Raw genomic sequence first — 22240 nt, forward strand, 5'->3', positions numbered from 1 at the left:
AATTCTAGGGCTGAATCTCATTACCAATCACTTGCGGGAAGCTCAATTAAAACTGAAACAAAGCTCCGTAAGGACTAATTAATCTAAAAAAAAGTTGATAGCATCTAAGATATTGAACTTAAAATCTTAGAAGGGCGCAAACACCAAAGTCTCAGATCTAGCTTAGGATCTTCACTTGTACTTGTTAATTCTTTAATAAAGTACTTAATAAAAATTCAAGCATACTAATGAGAGTTCAAATGGGTCGATGTTATCTTGGGCAGGAAATGATTATTAATGATTTAGTACTACTATATATGAGTCTTTTGTTGCTAGTTTTTTTTTTCCATAGGGAACTTTTCTTGGGTGGTTGTATTTAACTTGATTTAATTGTTGCAAATCACTCATGATTGGCGTAATGTGTTGGTAATACGATTCTTTGAATATAATCCTTCTATCGCTTGACTTAAAAAACATTGATGTATATGTAAATAAAAATGCAAGAAATAATTCGATTGCAAAAATACACTTGTAGGGAAGTGGCGTTAACAAAAAAAAAAGGAGTGGCAAAATCAGAAGCCTTTTTTTTTTACTTGGAGGAAATAAATTCGATTGTGTGACTAGTTTAATTCAACGCTCCCTCTTTCCAAACAAAAATGAATTCTTTCAAACCATTGACATGGACTTCACAAAACTTGGGGGGCCCGTGAAGTTTATTTTATCCTACTAAAAATAATAAATAGTCCCCTTTTCTCTATAGTGAGGACAAAATCATGTATTATAATATTCTAAAGTCTTGACTCCAATATCCTCAAATTCAGGCTCCGGTGCCGGCGCCGGCGCCGGCCCTGAAAGTGAAGTCTAATGTTTAATGATTATGTGTTCTTTGAAATGAGCTGGGATTCTCTCGTGTGATTCCTTAAATGATGAAAATCGATTTCGTCTGTATTTCGAAAAACAAAAGCGAAGCAGACCAATTTGTTAACATACCACTGAGCCATTATTGTAACCGAAACAAGCAGTCTTTCCTGGAATATTCCTCAGTGTATTGCCCTATTTTTCTTAGTTTTGTTTGGAATGTCCAAAAAAAATCGAATGTTGTTTTGAATTTCTCTTTATTCTTTAACCATTCGACTTCTTTGCAATCCGGATTTGGACTACAAAATTGGCCGTCCATCTCACTAGTTTAAGTTTATGAAAGATTAAATATCTTACCGGTAATACGATTTTACTATGAAAAATATAAATATCTTACTGGACCCGACTATTGAAAAGTTGGATGCTTTTTAGATGAACGAAAACATAAGGCTCCGTTCAGTTGTCAGGAAAGTACAGGAAAGGATGGGAAAATCAACTTTCTCATGATTTTTGTAGTGTTCAGTTGGCAGGAAAGTAGTAGGAAACATGTTTTTAAGTTTTCCTGCAGGAATTACTTTCCCGCAAAAGTGATCCTGCAAAAAACACAGGATTTTGCGTCACGGGAAAAAGAAAATGAGTGAACACTCACAAAATTTTCCCGAAAGTTTCTTTTTCCTGACAAATGAATAACTAAACCTTAATTATTCTTGCAAAATTCTTTTGTCAAATGAACACTCACAGGAAAATAATTTTCTTTTTCTTTTACTTCACTTTATTTGACTTTTCCTGAGAATAACTTTTCTGTACAACATTCCTGGCAACTGAACAGAGCCTAAGTAAACACATATATATATATACCATGTACTATAAAAATGTAGTTACCTAAAATAAAAAAGAATCACTCTCCTTATAATTCTCTCTTCTACATGAAATTTGTTAATTTCCTCAATTTTTCATCTTTGTAGTCATTATTCTACATACGACTCACTGATGTACAGAACAACATAAAAGAAAATTCTCAAATTTGAATTCGAGATAGCCCCCGTCGCCCCATAAGGATGATGAAAACCCTAGGACGATGGAGGAAAAGGAAGAAAGGCGGCTAGAGTTTTTACACAGAGAGACTCGTAGAATGGACGAAAAGAGTTCATTCTCGTTCATTTACAAATACTCCTATAAAATATGTTATTTTTAAAACACGTTGACTTGGAAACTGACGCCTACGTAAGTTCAAGAGTAAGCGGGCTACCACGTACTCATCAGGGGCTGTTTCAGTTTCTTAAAAAAAGAGCTTTTAGAAAATGAGGATAATTTTAAGCTCAAAAATCATTTGTTTATGCAAATAATTTTCCTATCAATATGAATCTTGTTTGATAAATCTCATTGAGATCTTTTAAACAGTGCAAAAAAATTAAAAAAATATTTTTCATTTTCATTATATTTGAGCTTAAAATAAATTATTTTTCATTTTTATTATATTTGAGCTTAAAATTATTATTTTAAAAAAAAATTAAAAAGAAAGCGGAACGACAACTCACCCACTCAATTACGTATAAATTCCCCATATCTCTCTCTCGGTTGACATTGATATCATGCGAACCCACAAAACTATCATTCAGATTTCAAAAGCGCAGAACCTCTTGGGAACAGGCCAATATATTAATGTCCTATCTAGTCATTACTAGTATTTTCATATCAACATTTCATTTAGGGATGGCAATTTCGGCTAATTCGATCAAATCCGATCCGTTTCCCGCCCCAAATAGGTAGGGGATTCGGAGATTATTTGGGGATCGGGGAGGGTATGGGGGACATTTAGGGATGGCAATTTCGGCTTATCCGATCCAATCCGATCCGTTCCCCGCCCCAAATGGGTAGGGGATTCGGGGATTATTTGGGGATCGAATAGGGTATGGGGGATAATTTTTTAAAAAAAGTAGGGAATTGGTAGGGGGTGGATATGAGTTAGTCCCCACCCCGCCCCGAATCCTCATTATATATGCATAAGAATAAAGAAGTTAGGATTTCATTTATTTACGCCACTGGCACCAGCCTACTCTCTCTCTCTCTCTATATATACACACACACACACACACACACACAAGTTGACTATTTGTGCCCTGTTTTTTAGAGTTCTCAATGCTCTACTGCTCTTATTTATTTGAAACCGTTTTTATTTTAATTTGGTTTGTAATGCACTATGACAGCAACTATGTGACTATTTTAATTTAAATTTGGTTTGTAATAGCACTATGGCAATAGATATGTGACTATTTTCATTTCGATTTAGTTTATAACGGCACTATGGTAGCAACTATGGTTGTTTTCCTTGGCATTTGGTTTGTAATGGCAGCTTAGATTGTTTATTTTTTTTGAATTTGGTTTCATGGTTTGTATTTTGTAATGGCAAGTGACTTTTTTTTTTTTTTAAGTTTTGGAATTTTTGAATCCCCGATTCCCCGCGGAGATCCCCGCTCCTTGTTTGGGGCGGGAATGAAGGGTAAAAATAAATCCCCGGTGGAGATCGGGGCGGGGATGGGGAGGGATTTGGGTTCGGGGATCTGGGACGGGGATAGTGGTATCCACCCCCGACCCTTCGCATTGCGATCCCTAATTTCATTCCTTATTGACCATGCGCCCTTGGTGTTTCCTTGTCCTAACTCAGAGAGAGAGACAGATTCACATATGTACCTACCGGGCTTGGATCTGTCACAGCCCAGATTTGTTCGGATAATTTTTTATTAAAAATATCCAAAGCATTCCGAACAAATATGAGTCATTCAAAACACTTTTGGAAGACCCGAATGAAAAAAATGGACGAAATTGGTCGGGAGAAACTTGACTGGATCCGACCACTAACAAATCTGAGAACAAATACTAGGATTTTAATCAGAGATTGAGAGAGAGCGCGCTTATTCTTTGGGCTTTTGTGAGTTTTGGGAGGGGGGTTGCTGCAGAAACACCTCTGTGTAGCTCTTTTGAGCATTAGTTGTCGTTTTGCATTTGATTTAGTGGAACTCATTGGTCAATTACCCGTGGAGTAGGTTTGCACCCAACGTAAGGCGAACCAAGCAAAATTTTGTCTCTCTTTGTTTGATTTGCTTTGCACATTTGTCGTGTTTCTTCAATTCAATACCCATTTCCATCAATTTTTCTTGGTGTGTGTCTCTTTTAATCCGATCCAATCTGTATTTGGATTATCGGATTCGGATTATCGAATTATCGGATCGACATTATCGGATTTGAATCGGATCCGATCTATTGATAGGCCAAATGATGACCGGTATCAAACGCGTGCAAAGCACGTGCCCAGTATTAGATAGAAAAATGGTGACAGCTACCAATTCAAAGTTAACTATAGAAAACATTTGAAATCTATTCAATCAAATCCAGGGAAGGTTGCGTTTGGATTCAACCTTTTTTTAAGTATTTCTTTTTCTAACATATCCAGTTGAGTTGACGTTGACTTGGGAGATGTTCATTACCTAGGGCTGTTATATTTCCGCTATCAATGTCAATGACGTTACTTGAAATAGCGTATTCAAAGCTCAAGCCTAACAGCTTTGCTCTTATCGTCGCTTTGAAATGGAGGTTCCTGATACAGCTATTTGAGGACACTTTCGGTGCACTTTGATGATCGAAAAACGTACATTTGTCTAAACTTGTTTACAACTTTAACCATATACTATGTCAAAAGTTATTTTGATAAGATCGTGATGCATTTAATTTATATTGAAGAAACACATGTTGACGCAATGGATCACAACACGTGTGTTCTAAAGACAAACGCATATGTCATTTGATTGATATCTGGTCAAACGTAATTTTTAGTATGATTGATGGTTTTGACGATCCAAAAAAAATCAACGGGCTGCAACAGGACGTTTGGGATTCGGGTGAGAAATCTTCCACCTCTTCAAACCATGCCAAGGTAATGAATTGCATTGCTGATAAAAAACATAAACATGGAGTTCTGTCCAGAAAATAACTGAAGAAAGTAAATCTGGTGATCAGACAAATCTAAAGCCTTTTTCAATTTTTTTTTTGTGACAAGTCTTTTTCTTTTTCTTTGTAGCATTGTGTTTTCACTCTCTTTCATAGTTCCTCTATAGATACACGATCCCTGCTCCGAACAAGCTTTCACTGTTGAATATGGTAATAAGTCTACCCCACCGCTAAGTTCCACCACTCCACCCACCACTCACTTACGTTGCAGTGGGTCCCAACCTTTTTTAAAAAAAAAAAAAAGGCAAAAAAGTGATTTCTTCTTCTGGTTCGAAGAGAGAGAGAGAGAGAGACGAGAAGGACTCGGTACGCTTGCCACCCCATCACCACCGGCGATCAATTGCGTACCGAGTCTCCCTCCTCCTCCTCCTCCCCTCTCTTTCTGAACGAGAAAAAAACAGTCCCTTTTCTACCTCTATTTTTCTTCTAAATAGGTGCACGTAGGCGAGCGGTGGGGTATACTTATTGTGAATATTGTGGAAGGTTTACAAAACAAATATAAAGTTCCTTAGTCTCACAATGCTTAGAAACAATATATTTTCCTCGCCCCTAAAAAAATAAAAATAAAAAATAAAAAAAACAATATATTTTCCTCAGTTAAGTATAGATATGTAGGTACTGAGTGTAAGATGTGTATGGGCTAGGAGGGAAGTCTCGCACCCACATGGAAACAGGCCAAGGCCCAAGACACTCCAGAGAACTCGGTTCGTTGCAGGGTTGATCAAACAAAAGGGTTCTTTCAAAGGGGGAGAGGAGTTCAATAAAATTTACCGGGCCATTTACCGGGCGGTCCAATTTTGATAGCCATCTTCCACAAATGGGTGGATTCCAAATCTCTATCTACTATTCTCTTTCCCAAATGCTTCGTTACCACTAGGGGTGTAAACGAGCCGAGTCGAATCGAATATTGACATGTTTGAGCTCGGCTCGACAAGCATGTACAAAGCTCAAGCTCGGTTCGTTAGTATTCGATCTGGAATAAACAAGCCGGCTCGGCTCGAATTCGTCAATTTTTTAGCCTTAATATTGAAAAATTGGTTAAACGAGCCGGGTTGAACCGAATATTGGCATGTTCGAGCCGAGCCGAACCGAACCTATATATTTCGAGCCAAGACGAACCTGTTCGCAAACCTATATATTGGCACGTTCGAGTCGAGCCGAACCTATATATTTCGAGCCGAGGCGAACCTGTTCAAGCCGAGCCCTGCTAGGTTCGAGCTCGGCTCGTTTATCAAACGAGCCGCAAAATCGAGCTCGAGCTCGCTCATTTATCCTTCCAACAGAGCCTTACTGAGCCAAACTCGCGAGCTGCTCAGCTCATTTACAGCCATAATTACCACCACCATACTTGTAACCCACAAGTAAGGCCGTTGTAGAAAACGGGGTCATTGTAACTCCGCGTTCTTTTGATTGAAGACATTAGCTGTATGACCTGTTGTGCTTAAAAGGTCGCGTTCTTTTCTTTTGATTGAAGACATTAGCTGTATTACCTGTTGTGCTTAAAAGGTCGCGTTTTTTTCTTTTGATTGAAGACATTAGCTGTATGACATGTTGTGCTTAAAAGGTTGCCTCTTTCAGATTTGATAGCGTGAGATGCGTATTTTTGCCCCTTTCTGGATTGAGTTTTTCCGGCTTCACCGTGGGAAAATAGGGGAACCTGATTTTGACCAAAAGTTCAGCCTGAGATGGAAAACACTCAGTTCTGCTAGTTTTAGTCTTTGGACCAAAAGTTCTTCAATTATGCTCGTTTTCAAGTGTTCACCCAGGAAACAAAATGAGATAGTGGTAGGTTGGTCATTGTTACGCCCACATAAAACATGGCTCGATCAAACCAAAATTTGTGTCCCAATCATTATGGATCGGCTACATCAAGTATTTTTTGTCGTTCTGCTATGCTTTATGTTTACCTCTTCAATTATGATACTATTGTGGCAATCAGGAAGGAGAGATAATGAACAAACAAGTACTCATGCAAGAACACAAGGATTTACATGATTCCTCCAGAGCTTAATTTTACATCAGCGGGCAAAAAGCAATAAATATTGATTCACTACGAATGATAAGAGAATACAAAGAGCTGGCTACTACATATGTAACTCTCCAAGAGGCAACAATATCAAGGAACAAACCTTAGAACTCACAATACAACTTCATACATAAAATCCCTAAAAACCGAATCAAGCCAACTTAAAACGCATCCGTTCTGTGTCTGCATCAGCCATCAAGCCTGTTGATTTTGCTTTGCGTGCTTGGTCGTCTGGACGGGAGTCTTTCTGGAAGTAGGACGCACAAGTACATTCAAGGCAAACTCAGGAACAACATCTCTTAGAATTCCATCCCCTTGACATATCCGTAAGGAGGATTTTTATTGCTCTTCTTTACTGCTAAAACATCAAAACAACAGATCATAACAGGAGACAAGGGAAACCTAGGCCATAGGCTTAATTTTGCAGCTCAAATACTAAAGGTTCAGACAGATAGTTATATAACTTAGCAACTACAGTTAACAAGCAACCATCTAGTTATCAGAAGTTCAGAAAACAGCTCGTATAGAACTCACTGACCCGCGGAACTGGAGGGATCAAATCAGTCTCTTCTTTTCGTTCTGATCAAGCCACTGATACAGCATAAAGATCTTGCTCGCCAATGGGTTCTTTTGCAGATAGACTCGACCCACCGAAGCAAATGTTTATCAAACTCCTATTAACTGACCGCTGCTTGTGGACCGAAGTCGGTGTTCCTTCATCCGACATCTGGTTCGACCAAGAAGGTCCTACAATATCAGCACTCTCGATACTAACACTTTTTTGTTTTTCCCAGGAATTGGATGAGGACGCGGATGACTTTGAAAACGAACTCGATCTTGATCGTCGTGGAACAGCGTGCTGTGGCATGGCCTGCATTACACCGTGCACTAATCCTGACGCGAGTTTCTTCTTTGCGGTTGGACTTGGAAGGTTACTTCTCACTGAAAGTGTCCGTTTGTTGTTAGGAAGCGACGAGGACTTTGAGAATCGTTGGCGAAGTGGAATTGGAGTTTCATCCAACGTACTAACTGAAGTTCTTTCTTCAGCTTTTACCCTCTCATTTTTCCTTCCTTTTGTTCTCGGCCAACGAAAGAAGCCTTTCAAACGTTTTGCTGCATAATCTCCTTTCAAACGTTTTGCTGCATAATCTACAGAATCTGGTTTCTTCTGAGTTGAATTTGATACATTGGGGGTTTCTGTAGTTGTGTCATGTTGAGTCACTTCAGTTGATGTGGCATCCAAGGCATTTTCGATGCCCGTGTGCAAAAATATTTCTGTGTCTGAGATTCTAAAGGAAGTCCCTGGGCTTCCGATACTTCTCATTCTTAAATGGGAAGCAATCGTTTTTCTCGCTGAATAATCCTGAGAACTGAAAATCCCCCCTGCTGAAATCAAATGTCTTGTTAGTATATCAGATGAGGCACATGGTGGCCGTTGCTTGAGCAGATCAAGGGGGGTCATGCCATTTGAATCGCGGATGTTCACGTTAATTGATCTGACGGTCATCAGTTGCTCCACTAAATCAGAATGAATATTTCCGACGACTGCCACGTGAAGAGCGGTTCTACCATCGTTGTTTTTGGCGTTTATGAAGTCTTCTGTGTTAAACAATTTTCCTGATGCTAATTGCTTCACGAGCTCAATCTGTCGATCCAATCTGTGGAAACTGGGATTTTTGAAACCGGACATGACCATATGAAGGAAAGTTTCTCCTGCGTTGTTTCTTAGATAGATGGAAGAGGGAGATGCCTGAATTAGGGCCTCAACCACAGGTAATTGGCCTCTGTGAGCAGCTACATGCAGTGCTGAGTTTCCTTGATTGTCTGTGGCGTTGATGATATCAAAGGATGCTATAAGCTCTTTCACTACCTGCATATGTAACAAAAGAATGTTTCAGTAAATCCTAACTACCGCAATATGAAAGTTAAATTTTGATGTAGTAAATTTCTTCCTTCCGGAAAATAACAAGGTAGGGCCTTGTGCGGCTCTTTTTTGCAATTCACTTAGACAAGTGTTAGGATTTCTCACTAAAAATTCCTTGGTTATACAACTATGAAATGATCTAAATCGGAAGCTCCACATTACAAACCTGTTATGGATGTTGGTATCTTTGTATATATAAAGCAAGATTATGACTGTCTTTCAGATTTGATCTTGACCCAAGATATGTCCCTCAAAGGCAACCTGAGATTATTGAGTTCCTTTGATGAAGCCTAATGTAGCTGTCCCATGGGCTAAACCGGTTTTCTGTCCGTTTGGGGCAATAGAAACTCTTGAGTCATTAGCACCTCTTCTCAGATGTGGGCATATTTCCTCAGGAGAAATCGTTCAACTTAAGTTCCTACTGGGTTTGCTGAAGAACTTGCATGGGCCACCCAGTATAGGAATGGGAAGTCCATCCCTAATGGTCACAGCATCTTTAAGCTCTCTATGGCTGCTGCAGAGTATCATCTTTAAGGTGAGAGAAACCTAAGGATTTTCCAACACAAGACCTCTGTCTTAAATCTGTGGTGGTAATAAGTTGATTTGCATGGAATGGAGTACATCTCCTAGGAATTTTTGGTCCTTAGAAATCTCTTTTGCTGGTTTTGGCTCTATGCTTTAGATAGCATAGAGGCTTCGGTACTACGGAACTGTGTTGTATGGGGGTTCCCCTCCTTGCCTTTGTTTGGTTTGTTTAAGTACCCCCCCAAAACATATCGGGGAATTAGTGTTCTAATAGCACAACAGAAACAGAGCTTAAACTTGTGTATAGATGTCTACCTTAGAGGTTGAGGTAAGAAAACTTTTTAGTAATTGACTTGGCAAGAGAAGAAACTACAGCTAGAAGCAAAGAGATGGACAAACCAAATCTTCCCAGCAGGTAATACTGGAAGCTCTTAATAAAATGAGATTAGACAATGCGAATTCGATATTTCCAGGATCACGTCATATTTACCAACTCCGCTGACAAGGATATGGATGCTTATTAGTATGGCATGGATGCAAATATGAAACAAGAAACTCGATATTGCCATCTTGCCCAAATAAAATTAGCTTAAAGGGCTTTGGAAGTTTATTCTTTTTCAGTAAATGACAACAACTGGGCCAGCGTACGAGCATCTCGACTAATTCTAGGTTCTGAAGTTAAGAGCCGGACAAACTTCGATGCTCAACTAATTCTGGGTTCTGAAGTTAAGAGCCAAACAAACTCCTAGTGGCCCCAAGGATTTTTAGCTGGCGATGGAAGTCAAAGTTACAAGCTTGGGAGATTAAACCCCTTACTCCTACTCGACCAACCCCTTGGGTTTTTGGAAGTATATTCTTCTCACCCAGAGAAACACACCTAGATAGCTTGATTTGGCTAGCACAAGTTTCTTGAACTAATACTGAGAATAGAAAGTCATCTAACATGGAAAAAATCAAAGCTTTATCCTAACAATACATGACTAAATTCAGACATTTGGTCTCTGTCCACTTACGGCCCGTTTGGTTATGTTGCTTATCGTCTTATTTGGTTGTTTTATACTCCCTCCGTCCCAATTTACTTGTTCTAGTTCTATTTTAACTGGATTAGAAAACTAGTTATATCTTTAAAGTGGTAATGAATTTTATATTCAATATGGATCTTGTTTGATAGATCTCGATTTATTCTATAATTCAATATTTTTAAAATCACCTAAAATATTATAAATTACAAGACATAATTAATTGAAAAGTAGAACGAACTCCCAAAAATAACAATTAAATTGGGACGGAGGGAGTAGTATCTTAATCTAGATAGTAGTGTCAAGATTCAGAAACGAAATAAGCAAATAGACAGTAAGCAACTATAACCAAATCAGCTCTCAAAACTATATTTCACTCAGAACAATCAAGAAAATCAATTAACATAAGAGTCTCACCTCTGCCTGACCTCTTCCAGCAGCTGCATGCAAGATAGTAGATCCCTGCATATCTCTAAAAGCCAAAACATCAGAGACATTATCACCAACAAGTTCCATCAAAATCTTCAAATTCCCCCCTCTTGCAGCAGCATGAACAGCTCTATTCATCATCTCCCACTTATAAGCTGCGGGAATCTCCCCAATACTCTCCTCCACCTCTCTCCCCTCGCCCGCCACAAACCGCGGCGAGGCTGCATAGTCATGAACAAGCCTAAAAACCCCACAGTTCCTACTCCTCGCCGCGGCGTACAGTATATCGGTCACCCCATATTCTCCTTCCCCGAAAACAAGCAAAGGGTCTATTTCGAGGAGTTCTTGAACAAAACCCAAGTCCCCAGCCGAGGCGGCGGTGTATAGAAGCCAACCCCCGTACCCGGACCGGATTAGCGAATTCTTCTCCCTCTCCCTCTTGGTTTCGCACTCGGAAAAGAGCTTCCGGGCGACTTGGGAGCGGCACTTGGCCACATCATCGAACTGTGCCTCATCATCCCACACGGTCTCGAGGCGGCGGATTCGCCTTAGAGAGGTGAGTTTGATGAGGTTATTGCCGTCTAAACGGATGAGCTCCCTTACCAAGTCATAGTGGCCATTGGCAGCTGCCCAGTCTATCGGGGAAGCGTACCACCACTGGTCTCCGGTGCTTTCCCACCGGAGAGGAAAGTATGAAGGAGGAGGCATTAGTTGGCAATTGAAAAAACTAACTCTAAACCCCTTTGAGATACTACAATCAAGTTGGTTCCTGAATCAAATACTCCTCTTCTAGATTCTCTTACAAGAAACAGTGATCCAATTGAGGTTATTTTGGCAATTTCAACATCAAACTATTCAACTGAGTGAAAGGTAAAGCATAAGTTCTTCTCAAGTATAATTACAAACCCGCGAATTTACTGGGAAAAGGGTGGTTGTAACGAGGGAAAAAAAGAACACCCAGATGGGGGAAATCATGAACAACTGTAAAAACCTACAAAAGTTTGAAAAGTGCACTAAATACAATAATTATGAGCAGTTGAACAACCTGTAGTAATACCCATTAGGATTGAAAGCTGACAAAAGTTGATGAAGATGTACAGGAGAATCACATGGGAAAGTAAAGAGGAACCATTAGAGACGATGCCAATTAATTGAGGAATGATTTCAGGATTAGTCGAGATACGCGCAGGTGGGCCGAATACCTGATTATAAAGGAAGGAATAAGTAATAGTATCAACTACGAACTACAAGATTCGAGAGAAAGAGAAAGAAACAAGGAGAATGAAGCCATCATTAGCAACAGAAAGGAAAACTCCAAAGGGAAAGATGCTCCTACAAGGGAAAGATGAGCGAGGCAAAATTCAACAGTTTTTTTGGGAACAAAACAGGACAGAAAAGAAGAATAGGTTGATATACTTGTCTATCTATATGTACGGGTAGTGTGTATAGAAAGGAGAGATTCCCATTATGAACTGAGAAAATGCTGTAAAAGATGTATGCTGTGGATATCAAGGAGCATGCACGATGAGAGAGAGAGAGAGAGAGAGAGTTTTACGATGGAGTAATTGTAGTAATTATATCGGTGGAGAACAGACTGCTTTTTCTGCTGAAATTTGATTACTTTAGTAACAGATGTTTAGTCACTCTTCCATTAGAAGAAAACAACTAGTTTTATACTCCTAGTTAATTGAGACAGGATCATTTCAAGAAATGGTAGTCAAATCATGTCGAGTTTTAAAGTGTTCGAACTTGGCTCATTTAAATTCGGATGAGCTCTAAGACCAAATAATTGAGTTTCAGCTCAGTCAAATAAATATGAACAATCCGATCTCAAGCTCAAATCCAAGTAGCTCCAGCTTTCGAAACTACTATATGTAGTATATTATTTGTACTAGAAAAGAACTTCTTTTATCATTACAGAAAAAGGACTTTAAAACCAAGCCGGACTCAAATGAGCTACTAATAAATCGAGTTTCGAACTCCTCATGAACCGCTCGGTTGCGGTAAAATCTCAGAAAGCAACTTACCAATAAAAAAAAATCCTCAGTAAGCAAAACAAGATAGAGAAATGATTTTATCTCTCGGCCTCCCGTAACTATCATAAGGCTTCTTTCCAGGACTTCGAAAAGTTCAGTCTAACACGTAACAGGTCGGTGGCCGTAAACTAATTTTACTTAGGAGTAGGTTGGCAACCAACAAGTGGCAACAGCCATCCAAATTGGCCAAGAGACTTTTGGTCCAACGGCATCAATGGTGCACTTAAATACTAAGAGAAAAGAGGTCGGGAGTTCAACTCCTACTCCAAGCTTAATAATACTAACTTTTGCCAACAAGAAAAAATTCTAACAGAAATTGATGTAGCAATAAATATAATAATTGGTTTTGCTCTTTACCAAAAAAAATATTGGTTTTGCTTCCTCGTTAAAGAGTCACAGATGGTTAGGTCACCAGTATGATAATGACCAATAAGAGAAGTTTGGTTCGATGAAAATATTGATGACCCATAATTCAGGTATAAGTTTTATGAGGCAGGAGTGGGACTTTTAAACCTTGAAAAAAGGAAGTTGTGAAGAGGATGAGGCTGCAATTAACCAACATGCTTGCCCTTCATTAGTCCAACTAATTGTTTATTAAGGGCGGCTCTAGTTTAATTTAGCATTGACCCTTCTGGTTTTCTCAGAATTTTATCCCCAAGTTTTTGCCATTTTGTCAAACATTTGCTTGGATTTTCTAGTAATTGGACCTCTCTCTGTCAAGATGGTTTTCTTTTTTCCAACCGTGCAATGAAATATAATTGAATCAAGAAAGAGCTTGAAAATACTCTTCTTGGAGATACTCTTCTTGTGTTTATTAGGGATGCTTTGTTTTTTTCCTTTAATAGAATGTCCAAACCAGCTTATGTGCACTTTAATAAATATTGAAAAGTTTGAAGTTAACAACCATGGAAAACTCCAGTGGCACAAAAAAATTCGATTGGTAGTGAAAACCCTACTTGATGTCACTCGACCAACTCCTTGAGATTCAAATGGAGACCTAGTTGGGGGCTACTCTTCTGATTCTAATTAGATGGGGGCTACTCTGTTTTTGTTATCTTATTTGGGGGGCTTATCTATGCTTTTTAAATGCTTGAAGCCTGACTTCAAATTTTGGTGAGGGGGTGCTAGTTAGGCCTAGGGTTGAGATCACTAGACTAGACAAGGATCACCCATACACATGCGTTATTATATAGTGGTCCCGGAGTACCAAGTGGCGTTGCCTACGTGATACTCCCAACCATTTACGCAGCAATAAATTTTGCATATGTACATTATCATTCATTTTTTGTTGAGTAGTTGAGAGATAAGGAATAACCCACATTATGTGATGGCGACCTTTTTAGAAAGTATCACATGACAATGCCACGTGGTGCTTCGGGATTCATGAATAATTGGCCCATACACACCAACTGTCCTATTAAGAGGGGGGGAGGCCATGTGATAAAGCGCTTTAACTTTTAGTCACTCAATTAGAAAGACCATCTATCCGAGAGAGAGGTTGGGTTGCATTCATGGCCTGCTTTTAGCAACAATAATGCCATGTGTTCTTGTCAAGTTGCAGTGTGCCTTTGCTGGTTGCCTTTTCCTCTTACAGCCTTTGCCTCCACTACTGTTTCTTTCTCACTTTAATTAGGGGGTTGATAAAGGGGCCCTTTTCTTTTTGGGGCAAGGGACTTGGTTCACATGGGCATATAGAAAAGCACACTATGACAATGTCTACCACACCACAACCCTATGTGGGGTCTCGCTTCAAAGGACCCGGCCCGGTTCAGAATCCTGCATTCGTCCTTGTTCACATTCTATTTCTTAGGACCGTCAAGCGAACTAAATAGCTCGAGCCAGGACTACATTAAAACTTCGCACATTTTGAAGCTCTTAAGTGATCTGCCCAAATAAAATTCCCACTTGTTTGAATGGTAAATCAGCTACGCTTAAACATATTCCAAAGCTTACACGTTTTGCATGTCAAAGGTGAACAACCCAAAACTAAGAATCCGGTTGGTAGCCTTGCCGACGTAGGGGTTGGAGGGATGCGGATTTGAAACTACGATCCTCCTAGAGGATGCATGCTCTTATCGCATAACAACGGATGATGGCAGCATATTCCTGGGTTGGGTTGAAAGGCCTGTGAAAATGGTGGAGCCAATGAATGAAAGCGATGACCAACAGATAAGACCTAATTTGACGCCTTGAAAAGGAGAAGACCTAATTTGATGCCATCGCTGTGTACGTTGGGTAGGGGCAATACAATGTGATTTTCGACCAATCTGAACAATCCAATGAGCTGTTTGTTGTCTGATATGATGCAAAGAACACGCCTAATATCATCGTTCAAGTGTTTTATTCAACCCAAGCAAGTGATGAGGGATTTAATTTCTCAACCACGGGGTCTCAAATTATTTCCAAACCTAGATTGCTCCATGAAAAAAAAAAAAAAAAAACAGAAAAACAAGGAATTCAGCAAGTTTTCTAATAAGTTTGTCATGAAAACAACTTGAAAGTCGTGTTATCAAAAGTCAAAACACGATTTAAAAATCAGGTGGCTTTGGACTGAAAATCATCTGTCTTGTGAAAAAGTTCGCAAACCCTTCCAAATAAGTTGTAAACCATCTGTGTCGTGTGAATAAGTATGCAAACCCTTCGAGTCTGGTGAATCCCTTGCCATCGTATTCATTACTGCAATACCAAATGGTAACGATGATTTTCTCATGAACAAATGATGATAATAATGATATAGGATGTGGAATCAAGTTTAAATATGCACATAAGAACTGAAGCATGTTTCTCAAAAAATTTAACCCTTGGTCGGCCAACCTATGAATTCCAATCCCTTCTGTTGCCACTTGCTAGTGTTTTTTCTTCAAGTATATGCTGAACAAAGTTGAAGTACTTTACAAAAGGGAGACAAAGAACCATTTCCAAACCGTTAAATAGAAGGCATCATTTTACCATCCAAGCATGACAAAAGCTACCAAGTCTGATCATGGCTACAATAATGACTCAAAAGAATTCCACAAACGACAGAAACACCAAAGTTTACGAAGGAAGTTTGACCTTGGGAAAATGACTTACAAAACTCTGATCAATTCTTTGCCTTGACAGAATTGTTTTCCTTGATCCTGGCACGGTTGTCCAACTTAACAAAGCGCTTGAGATCTTCGTAAGGGAGAGCTTCTATGTTCTTCCTCCTCAGCTCACTCAATGCTGGTTTTTTATCGAGTAGGTGCCCTAGCCAATCAGGATATTCCGAGTCTGGCAAGACTTTGGGGTCCACTCCATCCTTGAGGATATTCGCACCAACAACTGTAGTGGACTTGACTTCTTTGCTGAGTGTTGACGCCTTTGGAGCATCGGATGCTCCGCCACCTTTGGAACCCTTCTTTGCCTTCCCAACAGCAAATGTTCTCCGCCCCTCCGACAAAATAATCTCTTTTGTCGGTATAATGCTTCTCAAGGATTTGATGTGGTTCATTGCCATCTCTGTATCACTCCAGGCTGCAACAAAAATGGTGAGACTGTGGAAGAATAATATGTGTACAAGCATGCCAGCACAGAAGAGATCTAAAGCCTGTCCACCATCCCCAAAGTGAACTGAAAAAATTCAAACTGCAATGAACCTGATACTGCAAACGAGCATTCCAAATTCCTCAAATCATGAAAAGTGCCAATTATGGAGATAAACATAAAAACCTGAAATTGGGTTTTACTCCTACGTACCACCATATAAGTCTCACATATTTCAGACAGCCAATCGTAGTGATATATTAAAGCACATACACCAACAAGTTCAAAACGCATTCTCAGTCTCTTTCTTATCCAAACTTATCAATAAAGAGTGGCAAGTGGCAACCCTAAGCAATTGATGAATCAAAAACAATAAGCATGATAGAAGCACCCAGTCCCTTGATCACAAGAAGATTGGCTTATGAGCACATTTCAAAATGAAATAAGATGGTATATTTTCCACAATGATATCGACCAAGAGATACTTTTCTTGCCAAACTGCTTTCCTGTATTTCCTGCTGAAGCAAGCAAATAGCTTCAACAACAAAATGTCCAACCATGATTTGATTTTGAGAGGTTACTGTTATAATTTGGGGTTATTTTGGGGGTTTGGCTCACATGTGACAAGTAATGAAAAGTCATTACTAAGTGGGCCGGAAAAGCTTTGATCGCATCCTCTTCTTAGGTGCAAGAGAGGTACATAGAGAGTTGCATTTCTATTCCAACACAATACTCATCCTCTCATCGTTCTGCGATGACGTGTATAAGAAGAATAGTATGTGTGAGACATGCTTCTAAGAAGTGGTCAGTTACTTGGCAAGTTGTCCAAAAATAATTGACTAGTGTGGATATGACATGAAATCAAGTACGAATAATCGGTAAACAAGGCATTTGGAGAATATGAAGCGAAATAAACACAAAAATTAGGCTATGGAGGTCTACCTAAACAGACCTAAACATGGAGTTGTTTAGGTCAAATGAAATTCTTGGTTTCCTTCCCAAATGTATCCTCTCTTGAATTTAAATCCCTAGTTAGGCCAGAATCTTCAAGAATGATGGCTTCGGGGAGAAACACATGCGAATTACACACATATCCGTCGTTGAAGCTTTTCATCAAACACGTATTAGGCAACAGAAAACTTGAACATATAACCTATCTCAAATTATCAATTTGGTAGATTCTAATGTTGGGTGTAGCATTTATAATTACATAAACAGACGAAAAAGAAACTGCCGGAAAAGTACCTGAAGTGGATTGTTGTTGTTCTTGTTGTTGTCCTGAAGTGTTTCGGCAAATGAGTGAGAGTGAGTGAGAGAGAGAGAGAGAGAGAGCAGCAAATCTGAGGCCGGAAGATTGTGTGTGCTTTTGAAAGGGAATTGGGTTGGGCCGAAACAATACCAATTACGAATTGGGTTGGGCCGAAACAATACCAATTACCAAGCTTAGAAAACTCTTTGATAAACAAACCGAGTTATCTCAGTTTAAGCTCGTGTTCACTCGTTCAAAATTTAACTTGTTACACAAACAAACCAAATTTGATAGCCTTTTTAAGCTTGTTCGTCGAATAATGTTCATTCAAATTCAAACTACTTGAAATTACCTTGTGATTGACGCTATTGAGAAATTCAAGTCACGACTATACCTATTACACTAACTACACTTGGTTAGACAAAAATCTTGTAGAATGTAGGACATAAGAGAAGAAATTTTCACATCAACGTTTTAACGCGAAAAAATTCAAGCCACAAGCTAACTGTAACTTGACTCGTTTATAGAGGCTCGTTTATTAACCGAATTGAGCTCAAACATCTTGATAATAAATGAGCCAAGCGTGAGCTAGACGAATTTTAAACGAGTCAAGATCGAACACTTGAAAACTCGGCTCAACTCGATTGGTTTTGCAGCCCTTCACATGGGATTAACAAGAGTTCGATGAAAATGATTTGGGCTGAAAATTCTCTAGCGGGCCCAGAACAGTTTAAGCCCACGGTTAAGCCCAAGAAATGAGCAAGTCAAGGCCCATCCAAAACCATCTCCCCCTCCCCAAGAAAAATTAGGGGTTAGGGTTTTACAGATACCCAAAAATCTTGATCAACACTCCACATATCTCTCTCTCTGCATACTCCTAAACCCTCTCACACACACATCTCTCTCTCTCTCTCTCTCTCTCTCTCTCTCTCTCTCCCTACAATGGGCAGCAACCAACCCGCAATCTCCTTCCTAACCAACCTAGCCCGGGCCGCCTTCGGCCTGGGCGTCGGCGCCACCGCCCTCAACTCCTCCCTTTACACCGTCGACGGCGGCCAGCGCGCCGTCCTCTTCGACCGCTTCCGCGGCGTCATCGACGACACTGTCGGCGAGGGCACCCACTTCTTGATCCCCTGGCTCCAGCGCCCTTACATCTTCGACATCCGCACCCGTCCCCACACCTTCTCCTCCATCTCAGGCACAAAAGATCTCCAGATGGTTAACTTGACCCTACGCGTTCTTTCCAGGCCCGAGGAGGCCCAGCTGCCGAGAATCTTCCAAACCCTAGGGCTCGAGTACGACGAGAAGGTGCTGCCTTCGATCGGGAACGAGGTGTTGAAGGCAGTCGTGGCGCAGTTTAATGCTGATCAGTTGCTCACCGAGCGGCCGCACGTTTCGGCGCTGGTGAGGGAGAGCTTGATCAGGAGGGCCAGGGATTTTAATCTCGTGCTGGATGACGTGGCGATTACTCATTTGTCATATGGAGCGGAGTTCTCCAAGGCGGTGGAGCAGAAGCAGGTGGCACAGCAAGAGGCGGAGAGGTACTGTTCGAAATGTATATATGTTCTTGATCTCGTGGTGATAGGATTTCCTGTTAGAATGATAAGCTCTCAACATAACCGTAATAGTTAATCAATCAACCATTAGAGCATCTCCTGCACTTAGTCGATTAGTTGACTCAATTTGACACAGAACCAAATTCCGAGTAAAATCACTCAAACTCTGGCATTTCCGCTAAACTAAATGGGCTTTAACTGAAATACTATTTAGCCGAAACAACTGGACTATTGCTGTTAGGCTGTAGTCCAATAATATAGCGGGAACTCACCCTCATACCAGATTGAGTTCTACTCAGATTTTTCTCTGACCCATTTTCAGTGCTGATATGTATGCTTAAATATACTATGTCAAGGCTAGTGCAACAAAGGGGATGAGAGGGGAAAGTTTGGTCTCATCAGATGATCATGGGCACATGCAAGTGCTCCATGTGCAATCCAAAATGGGTGCAGCGAAAACCAGTTTTATTCCAGTCTATTGAATCCATTCATTGGATCCTTATCTCTTATGGGAATCCAACGGCAACAAAATGATTAAAAAAATTTAAATAAATTCAACAGGTCTAAGTTTGTGGTGGCGAAGGCAGAGCAGGAGAGGCGAGCTGCGGTGATTAGGGCAGAAGGGGAGAGCGAGTCGGCGAAGTTGATTTCGGAGGCAACTGCAGCGGCTGGGATGGGGCTGGTTGAGCTTAGGAGGATTGAGGCATCAAGGGAGATAGCGGCCACGTTAGCGAAGACGCCCAATGTTGCGTATTTGCCTAATGGGAACAACATGTTGTTCGGGCTCAATCCCCGCTGAATAGGTAATTTCGATCACCTTATTGTCCTCTGTTATCTTTGACTATTCATGAATGCTTGAAATTATAGCTTTTGATAATATTCGTAGTCACTTGTCACATTTAGCAGGATTTGTCCAGTTGATGCATTTTAATTTTTGTTTGGCTGTTGCTCATAAATCATGTTAATTCTGTTAGTGTGGTTATAGTTATAGTTGAAGGTGCGATTGGCCATCATCGAAGTTCTATGTACTTGTCCAACTTCACTGATAAGATGTTTATATTAATTTTTTGTAACAGCCCCAAGTAATTTAGTATAGATGCGTATATTGTTTATGTGATGTGGGGGAATCCTTTCAAGTTACGCAATTGTCGAAGACTTTCTTGTTATGGCCATTTGACATTCATTATGAAGGTGGAATGTCAAAATCCAACGACTAAAACAGTGGCGGGAGAATTTTAATTTAAGGGGTGCCAATTACAATTTGGACTTATTAGTGAAGTTTCATTTTCAGCCATATACTGTAATATACAATATATTGCTATTGTATTAGTGGTGATTCGAGTGAACTACAACCAATCACTTGAACCAAATCAAACTGGTTCAATGCAGTATGCAATAGTTTGGTTCAGTTCATTAGAACCGTCAGTCAGTTTTGGTCAATGATTTAGTGGGACATTATCTTTGAAACTGACCAAACAAAACCGTTCACATCCCTAGTCTAGATATGTGATGGGTAACGCTGGCTTATCTCGTTGGTGATAGGTTTGTGACTCAGGGTTCAAGTCTTTAACTGCTTTCATCATGTATCTGATGTAGGCCATTTCTGTGTCGTGAATTTCCATTGTGTGTTCTCAAGGAAAATGAGACCATGAGGAATAAGGAAATCTGCAGATAAAGCATAATGTAATTTAGTTGTACTGCGGCATGCCCTTCTGCTCCTTGTACTTTCAGACGCTCTGCAAGGGCATATAGGTTAAAAAAAACCTATCATTGCAAAATAATAGGTTAAAAAACCCTTTTTCCCCCTCTGGTCCTTGTAATGTAGTCGTCCTCATCCTTCTACTTCTTTGCAATATTATCACTGAATTTCTTGGCCTGTCATTTTCTTCACCCGTCGACTCATCTTAGGTTTTTTGAGAGGGTAAGAAGAGGGGCCAGAGCAAGAGTTTTCAACCTTCCCACTTTGGATTTCTTTTCACTCTTATTTTCCCTTCTGGCTCTCTTGAATGTGCTGCTTATACTGTAACCATGGTCTTGATTTTCCCATTGCTTCTTTGCTTGCAGGGCTCACTGGTTAATGAACTGGCTTTGAATTGCTGTCGGGATATTATTACCTTCTCCAATTTGTATGCGGTTGTCCAATTTTACTTCCTATCTTTAAAGATTTGTCAGAATTACAAGCTCTTCTCGAAGGCTTAGTTTTTGCTTATATTGAGAAAATGGTTATCTGGTATTAGAACATTTTATTCTGATAACACATCTTGTTCCTCTATTTGTCTCTTAGCATCTGTTTTGTAGTAATGTTTTTTACTTGTTAATAAGAGAAACATGTTCTTGGCTCCAGATGCATTTTGTAAGCTATCAAGCGAAGGGTTTAATTCAACGAGAATCGTAATATCTGAGTCCTTCCCCAGAGTCCATTGTATTGACTTGCTTTTTACTTCAAGTTCCCTTTCTGATTTGGGAAGAAATGAGATTTGGTTTTGGAAAATCAAGTGCCCAGAGTCCATCGTATCTGGTTCATGATTTTGAGGAGGTGTTTAATAAAACAGGGAAATTATAGGAAAAAGCGAAGGACAGCTTCATTTCATTATCTTCATATCTTTTTGTACCTATAATTTTCCTGGAAATTGTTATACGCGCTCTCAAAATTACTGATAATTACTGATGGCGCTCCACTTATAACGTGAAGTTACTGGAACAAAAGGGAGCGCCATCAGTAATTTTGGGAGCGTGAATATCAATTTCCATTTTCCTTTTGTAAATCTTCTACAGATAAATTATCCAAATAACACATTGTTTGTGACGAGACCAGTAACAGGTATCTGCCAAATCAAGCGAAAACAAAAACCCTGTTCGGACGTTAGTAAAGGTAAAGCACATTGACCCCCTTTTAAACAACCCAAAGGTATGAAATTGGCCTTTTAAATTAGCATGTTGGAAATGTACGTGGATTTCTTCATTCTTTTAAGTACTACGTAATAACAAACAACCACCGGGGTGGTAGTTCAAGCGGCTAAGGCAGTCGGGTTAAAACTATCCCCACCCATCGGTCCTCAATTCGAGTTAATTTATGATGAGATGGTTGGTTTGTGGAGCTTCATGTCCATTTGCATTTCGGTGGATTTTT

The 22240-nt window shown here is 39.9% G+C and overlaps 3 protein-coding genes across 11 annotated transcripts; 1 reads left to right on the forward strand and 2 right to left on the reverse strand.

Annotated features, from left to right (window-relative positions):
- Positions 1–6812: 6812 nt before the first annotated feature.
- On the reverse strand, positions 6813–12402 carry LOC131303356 (uncharacterized). Of its 2 annotated transcripts, none has more exons than XM_058330183.1 (3): positions 10754–12402; positions 7407–8738; positions 6813–7223 (listed from the first exon to the last, which is right to left on the reverse strand). In XM_058330183.1, the coding sequence occupies exons 1-2, from the start codon at positions 11471–11473 to the stop codon at positions 7452–7454; spliced, it is 2007 nt and encodes a 668-aa protein (XP_058186166.1). In that variant the 5' UTR covers positions 11474–12402; the 3' UTR covers positions 6813–7223; positions 7407–7451. The 2 variants fall into 2 exon arrangements, with proteins under 2 accessions (XP_058186166.1, XP_058186167.1); XM_058330184.1 differs by having other exon boundaries at positions 6813–7226; positions 10754–12319.
- A 2255-nt stretch (positions 12403–14657) lies between these two features.
- On the reverse strand, positions 14658–17661 carry LOC131304280 (uncharacterized). 8 transcript variants are annotated; one of them, XM_058331471.1, is made up of 3 exons: positions 17551–17661; positions 15856–16296; positions 14658–15477 (listed from the first exon to the last, which is right to left on the reverse strand). In XM_058331471.1, the coding sequence occupies exon 2, from the start codon at positions 16277–16279 to the stop codon at positions 15884–15886; it is 396 nt and encodes a 131-aa protein (XP_058187454.1). In that variant the 5' UTR covers positions 16280–16296; positions 17551–17661; the 3' UTR covers positions 14658–15477; positions 15856–15883. The 8 variants fall into 8 exon arrangements, with proteins under 8 accessions (XP_058187454.1, XP_058187445.1, XP_058187448.1 ...); XM_058331462.1 differs by lacking the exon at positions 17551–17661 and having other exon boundaries at positions 15874–16654; XM_058331465.1 differs by lacking the exon at positions 17551–17661 and having other exon boundaries at positions 15856–16654.
- A 700-nt stretch (positions 17662–18361) lies between these two features.
- LOC131304168 (prohibitin-3, mitochondrial) lies at positions 18362–21453 on the forward strand. The gene is made up of 3 exons (XM_058331301.1): positions 18362–19095; positions 19672–19913; positions 21175–21453. The coding sequence occupies exons 1-2, from the start codon at positions 18497–18499 to the stop codon at positions 19907–19909; spliced, it is 837 nt and encodes a 278-aa protein (XP_058187284.1). The 5' UTR covers positions 18362–18496; the 3' UTR covers positions 19910–19913; positions 21175–21453.
- Positions 21454–22240: the final 787 nt, after the last annotated feature.

This window comes from Rhododendron vialii, chromosome 10a (assembly GCF_030253575.1).
Source record: "Rhododendron vialii isolate Sample 1 chromosome 10a, ASM3025357v1".
NCBI classification, from domain to species: domain Eukaryota; kingdom Viridiplantae; phylum Streptophyta; class Magnoliopsida; order Ericales; family Ericaceae; genus Rhododendron; species Rhododendron vialii.

What these genes read in the sequence shown, in the direction of transcription:
- LOC131303356 (XM_058330183.1), bottom strand. Translation starts at nt 11,473, where the DNA reads ATGCCTCCTCCTTCATACTTTCCTCTCCGGTGGGAAAGCACCGGAGAC. An exon ending in CTGGAAGAGGTCAGGCAGAG is followed by an intron (nt 8,739 to 10,753) that starts GTGAGACTCTTA and finishes TTACATATGCAG; the next exon opens with GTAGTGAAAGAGCTTATAGC.
- LOC131304280 (XM_058331462.1), bottom strand. Translation starts at nt 16,345, where the DNA reads ATGCTTGTACACATATTATTCTTCCACAGTCTCACCATTTTTGTTGCA.
- LOC131304168 (XM_058331301.1), top strand. Translation starts at nt 18,497, where the DNA reads ATGGGCAGCAACCAACCCGCAATCTCCTTCCTAACCAACCTAGCCCGG. An exon ending in GCACAGCAAGAGGCGGAGAG is followed by an intron (nt 19,096 to 19,671) that starts GTACTGTTCGAA and finishes TAAATTCAACAG; the next exon opens with GTCTAAGTTTGTGGTGGCGA.